Genomic DNA, 6,947 nt, shown 5'->3' with positions numbered 1-6,947 from the left:
TATATATTAGTTTCTACTCAAGAATTAAATTATTAGGGATGAGTATCACATCAAAACTTTGAAATGCAAGACACTATTAACTAAATGATTATTGCATCGCTTACATCCTTCTCTAGATTGTAGATTGATCCATGCATATACAGGATCTATACAAATGATGTACTTTTTGAATCAGAATTAGGCAAACTCCTATGTAGAGAGAGTGATGTGGACAAAATAATCAATGTTCAAAACTATACTTTTCTTGATTAATTTGATTTTTATTAAATACACAGGCTGAAATAATAAAAACCTTTTGGAAATGCGGGGAAAATATGTCTCACATTCTTTAAGCCATTTCTCATAAATAATTTAAATATATGTTGGATTACTACTATAATTGACGATTGGTTATGAGATAAAATCTTAGTATGATATTAGAGTTAAAACTCAACTTTTCCTTAATTGTAATGAACCAAAATATACCCTTTAATCATGGGTCAAAGCTAATCCTTTCTCTGGTCCAACATGCTTTTGTGGAAGGGACATGTCAGGAGAATATAAATCTCACATCGCTTACTTCATTGTCTCAAAAAATAATTTAAATACATATTGGGCTAGTTCTCTTATTACTAATTGGTTTTGAGATTAAACCTTAACATGAAATATAATATACCATGCCAACAAATATATAATATTTAAGATATATACTTAATCGGTGAAAATAATTGTGAATTTGAGAGAGAACAATTAATATTTATTATTGAATCTTAATCATAGATGTGTGTGGTTCTAAAATCTATTATCAACAAAAAATCTAGGATATATTATTATTCTCATGAGAATATTCTCATTCACAATTTTTAGATAATAACTATCATCCATAGTCATGAAGAACTATTGTCATTTTCCTCCATCCCGTTACTTTCTTAGTAATGAATCTTTATAAGTGAATTAGAACAAAATATAAGCTAGATCTAAGAATCATTACCTGGAATAAATCACCAATGTTAACAACCAGAGCTTCTGTGACAGGTTTGACATCAACCCATTGTCCATCTTTCATCAATTGTAATCCTCCTGCTTGGTCTTGTTGTAAAATAGTTATGAAACTGGTATCAGTGTGAGGCATTAGGCCGTACACCTTTGAAGGTAATGGACATGGTGGATATCTATTTAGCCGAACAGAACAACTTTTTTCTGAACAGTTTTCTTTGAAATAGCTTAATGGTACGTTCAGCTTCTGAGCTAGAATCTGCACCAAGTTTTCTACCAGAGGGGAAACTGCTGTTGCAAAAGCATCCATAGTTGATCTATATTTGGAAAAGAAAAATTTATTGCAAAAGTAAATTAAGTAACCAATTTAACATTAATTGAAATTGTACAAGCAATCAATAATTCAAGTATAAATTCAACATATAAATCGTATGAGGTATGCTGTATATATTTAACAGAAGAAAAAGCTTACACAGAAAAACTTATTGCACTTTTATTGCCTTATACATATGCAACTTTTTATAAGTATTTGGCATGATACAGAGTCTTATTAATACTCTACCCGTAATCAGTGAAATTAAATATATATATATCATACTAAAACATTGATATTGAAAAAGTAATAAAGAATATGATAAATATTTTTATTTAAACTATTTGTAAAACAAAATGTGTGATTTTGTGATATATCATGTTTAGAAGTATAATTAAAGGTTACAGTTAGGTGTTTGATTATCCTCAGTAAAATTTTGGTAAAAAATAAGTCATTTTCCTACAAATTTTGTTTTTAAAGGAAAATTGACCGGTTTAATGAGTACGGTTTAAATGAAAATCAGCCATATAATCAGTTTTGGCCAATTTTAATTGATATAATTGCGTGATAATATAATTATTGTAACGTACCAATATGAGTACTCGTTCCTTTGTTTTTTGGTTTAATGGGCCAATAAGATCCTATTTTCATAAGTATATACCTGTTGTACTTTCCTTAAATGCATGTGAAAAAACACTATGTACTATATTGATGTTCATAATATTTTTTAAAAGATAACAATTTATTATTGTTTATGATTGATCTACATTAATTCTACAGTATATTGATATGAGGGAATGTGATATGTAATATAAAAATAACTCATTGCTCTAGTTGTGCTAATGAGTCATGATAAATGGTAGTTAACTCGAATTTCTAATATCATACAAAATCTAAGCAATTATATTATGGGTATACTAAGAAATCTAAGCAATTAAATTATGTGTATAACTCGAAATGGTTGTGATTTCGGACAACTTTTGTGTTGGGAAAGTAACTGAGATAACAAATATGAGGAAATAGTTTTCTACTTTCTTTTTCAATATAAAATTTATAAGCGTAAACAATTAAATTGACTTCTACAAATATTATACTGAAAATGTAATTCATTGGTTAAATCTTGCTGAATCGAATGAAGAATTGAATTCTAATGACCACATAAGGATTTTAAAACTTTTGATGAGACATCTTATATTTTTTACTGAGTGAACCCAAATTATAACCCAATCCAAAGATTTTGATGGAGTTGTGGGTTAGGATAGATTAAGGGATAATGGTCCATTTTAATTATCTTACAGTTAGCTGTTATAAACAGATATAGAAAATCCCCACTTCCTGTCTGTGAAGGTAATATTTATTGAATCACATTACTTTATGTTATTCTTTACCTTCACTTTTTTCTAGTTTGCAAAATAAAAAACATGGTTGAGCCCCAAAAACTCACCTGCAGACTGCAGTTGCTTTTCCACACACAAATTGACAAGTTATGATAAAAAACACGGCCTTTTCAAATTGAAAAGATGAGATCATAACATATTAGAGTCAGACTCTAATCATTTAAGAATATCTCAGAAGAAAATACATTTTTTATTTTAGTTTAAGAATAATGGTATAATCACACTCTAAATAAAAAGAAAATAAATATAAATATATTATTTTTTCTTTGTTATTTCAGAATACTTTTCTCTCAAGCAAGGAGTCTAACTCAACCGATTACAGCGGAAGTGATCGTTGCACAATGTTGGCCACAAACAATCAAATAATGTGCATAGAATAAATAGAAGAGAAGAAACAAGAGAATTTGTTAATGGGGTTCGACCAATTGTACCTATGTCCCCGAGAGCGCTGAGTGGCTACCAAGATATTATTAGAGAATAAAGACTACAAACCCTAGCTCACTCATGGGACCACATGCCCATGGGTTTTTCTATTTGATGCTTATATCTAGTGCACATTATAATAAGGGACCTGAGTCCAATAAATAACATTGATTATTCTACTCTATTCCAATATTAGACAATGTGAGACTAATACAATAACATATTTCAAGCATTCCCAACAATCTTCACCTTGATTGAAATAGAAGAATATATTGCTTCTTAGGAAATCTACACAAGAATCTTCACCTTAGCGAATATATGATTCCACTTTGTTCAATGTCTAATTCTCTTTAACTGCTACCCTACAACATAGACCTTATGAGTATCCTTGACGATGTTATCAAGAGCCTAGCTCTCCAAACTTGTAGTGCAGCTTCCCGTACTGCCATCAAATGGAACAGGCCGCCTAGCCACCTATTGCTAGGAAGTCTTTCGATATATTGGAACCTCTACACAAAAGTTCACCAAAAATCGTCCTCTTCAATACTCAGTCAAAGTGAACCTTAGAGCTTCCTTGGAAAGCCTCAACCGCTACCACCATTGTCTACTCCGACAATCCTAGTTCAAAAGAACTATCATACTCCACCATAAGGAGTATACCCACAGCACACACTTTGTGTCAATGCTAACTAATGTCTATGTCATATCCTTGCATCCAAGCCAATGCCCATGTCACACCTCTCCATCTCTACCAATGCTCGTGTTACAACTTGCATCAAAGTCAATGACCATGTCACACCCTACATCAAAGTCAGCCATCACCCTTGTGCTTTTATGCATCTGCTAACAATTAATATCTTTCACTATGAAGTCTCACACACGCCATTAAAATATTCTCTTTTTCATCTCCAATGAGAACATTCTCTCAACATCTAGAGAGATATTGTCAGTATCTAACTCAACACCTCTGTCTTTATCTCCACCTTGATCCTAACCCAATACATGAACTTATGGGGTTCTGGATCAACACATACATCACCCACACTATAGTTCTGCCATGTTTCCTTCTCTTTCAACTCATCTACTCTATCTTTGCCACTGCCGCATTCACCCTCTCTTTAGCCATTATCTGACGTCTGGGTTAAGAACCATCTACCAATTGGCTCTGATGCCAATTGTTGGGAACAAGCGAATAATCAAATAGTAAATAGTACAGAGACAAGAGAATAACAAAAGAGATTTGATGACGGGGTTCAACCAATTGTGCCTACATCCCCGGGAGCGCTGAGCGACTACCAAGATATTATTAGAGAATAAGGCTTACAAAACCTAGCACAACCGTGGGCCCACCTGCCCATGAGGTGTTTCTATTTGGTGTTTATATCTGGTGCACATCATAACAAGGGACTTGAGTCCAATATATAACATTGATATTCTACTCTATTCTAATTCTAGGCAATGTGGGACTTCATATAATAACATATTACAAACATCCTTAACAATCTCCACCTTGATTGAAATAGACGAATATCTCGCTCCTTAGGAAATCTACATAAGAATCTCCACCTTAGTGAATATATGACTCCACTTTATTCAATGTCTAATTCTCTTTAATTGCTCCCCTACAACATAGACTTTATGAGTATCCTTGACGATGTTACTAAGAGACTAGCTTTCCAAACTTGTAAAGCAGCTTCCCGTACCATCATCAAATGGAACATGCCCTCTAGCCACCTATTGCTAGGAAGTCTTTCGATATATTGGGACCTCTACACAAAAGTTCACCAACAATCGTCATCTTCAATATTCAGTCAAAATGAACCTTGGAGCTTCCTTGGAAAGCGTCAACCGCTACCACCATTGTCTACTCTGACAATCCTAGTTCAAAAGAACTATCATAATCCACCATAAGGAGTATACCCACAACATACACTTTGTGTCAATGCTAACTAATATCTGTGTCACATCCTTGCTTCCAAGCCAATGCACATGTTACACCTCTGCATCTTTACTAATGCTCGTGTTACAACTTGCATCAAAGCCAAGCCCATGTTACACCCTACATCAAAGTTAGCCATCACCCTTGTTCTTTTGTGGATCAGCTAACAATTAATATCTTTCACTATGACGTCTCACACACGCCATTACAATATTCTCTTTCTCATCTCCAATGAGAACATTCTCTCAACATCTAGAGAGATATTGTCAGCATCTAACTCAACACCTCTGTCTCTATCTCCACCTTGATCGTAACCTAATACATGAACTTATGGGGTTCTGGATCAACACATACATCACCCACACTATAGTTCTGTCATGTTTCCTTCTCTTTCAACTCATCTACTCTATCTTTGCCACTACCGCATTCACCCTCTCTTTAGCCATTATCTGACATCTGGGTTAAGAGCCATCTACCAATTGGCTCTGATACCAATTGTTGGTACAACAAAAGCGATCGTTGTGCAGCGTTGGCCACATGCAATCAAATAATGTGCATAGAATAAATAGAAGAGAAGAAACAAGATAATTTGTTAACGGGGTTCGGCCAATTGTGCCTACGTCCCCGGGAGTGCTGAGCGGCTACCAAGATATTATTAGAGAATAAAGATCACATACCCTAGCACACCCATGGGTCCACCTGCCCATGAGGTGTTTCTTTTTCGTGCTTATATCAGTTGGACATTATAACAAGGGACCTAGGTAAATATATAACATTGATTACTTTACTCTATTCTAGTACTAGACAATGTGAGACTAATACAATAACATATTTCAAACATTCCCAATAATATATTATTTTTTCTTTGTTATTTAAGAATACTTTTATCTCTAGAAAGGAGTCTAACTCAACTGATTAATCAAAATAAATAAATGCTTACCTTAAACTTTCTTCCTGGTACACCTTTCCTATATCATGAAGAAATATATGGAGTGCTTCAGACCAATTGGTTTGCCTCAAATTCTTAGCAAATGAGTTGCCCCACCTATAACAAGTTACAGGTAAGTTCAGGAAATTCCCTTGTGACTTATTTGAAAATGGCCTTTGGAACACTTTCTTCTGCTCAAACTTCAGCTTCTGCAGCACTTCTTGTGGAATTCCATGGTTCACAACCTGAAAAAAACCCCAGTCTCTAGCAGCTTCAATTATTTCCTTCATGAACTCCTCTCTCTTAAGGTTTAGATCAATTAATGGTAGCTCACAAATCTCCACTACCATAGAGGATTTGTCATCATTTCTTACATCACCAGTACCAACTCCAAAACCTAGTGAACTTTGCAAAAGGGTCTTGTAGCTCTCTAACAATGGAGGCTCAAAATCCATTTTTTGGAGCAATGGTTTGTTGAAGCATTGGAATTGTGTTATATAAGTGAAGTCAAGTGAAAACAATTATTGTAAAGTTTATAATCTTGGAAAACTAGTAAAACTCACTTTCCATGCAGGAACACAGAATCAGGTTTATGTACTTCTGACCAGTTATTTTCTCAGCAAATACTATCACATTTAAAGTGGCAATTCTCTCATAAATGAAGATTTTTTCCTTCTATAACTTAAGCACGAGTTTTCATATCTCTCTGAGATTCACCCAATATATTTACAAATACGTATTTTCTTCTGAGTTTAACTTTTTTTTTTTGGAAGAACCTGAGTTTAATTTTCATACATCACCCCCATGTATTTATATCTATATTTATCTTCTATATTAAAGATGTTGTTTTTTTTGTTGTTTTTATAATGTATAATTTGATTATGTTATTTTAAAATTTTATTTTAACACTTGGTTTTATTTTTAGTTAATTCATATCTTATTAATAATTGTTTTATTCAATTAAAAATATTA

At 33.3% G+C, this 6,947-nt stretch overlaps 1 protein-coding gene across 1 annotated transcript in view; it reads right to left on the bottom strand.

Moving 5' to 3' along the window:
- Positions 1–6,430, bottom strand: part of LOC109347160 (gibberellin 2-beta-dioxygenase 8-like) — a 7,092-nt gene extending 662 nt beyond the window's left edge. Inside the window, exons 1-2 of the mRNA XM_019586883.1 lie at positions 5,988–6,430; positions 971–1,292 (exon numbers count right to left, since the gene is read on the bottom strand). Coding sequence (XP_019442428.1) covers positions 971–1,292; positions 5,988–6,430 — 765 coding nt within the window. The remainder of the gene's footprint in view (positions 1–970; positions 1,293–5,987) is intronic.

This window comes from Lupinus angustifolius, chromosome LG05 (genome assembly GCF_001865875.1).
Source record: "Lupinus angustifolius cultivar Tanjil chromosome LG05, LupAngTanjil_v1.0, whole genome shotgun sequence".
In the NCBI taxonomy this organism is placed as follows: Eukaryota; Viridiplantae; Streptophyta; class Magnoliopsida; order Fabales; family Fabaceae; genus Lupinus; species Lupinus angustifolius.
Note: the sequence above shows the minus strand (reverse complement) of the source record. Positions and strands in the feature narration are given on the sequence as shown.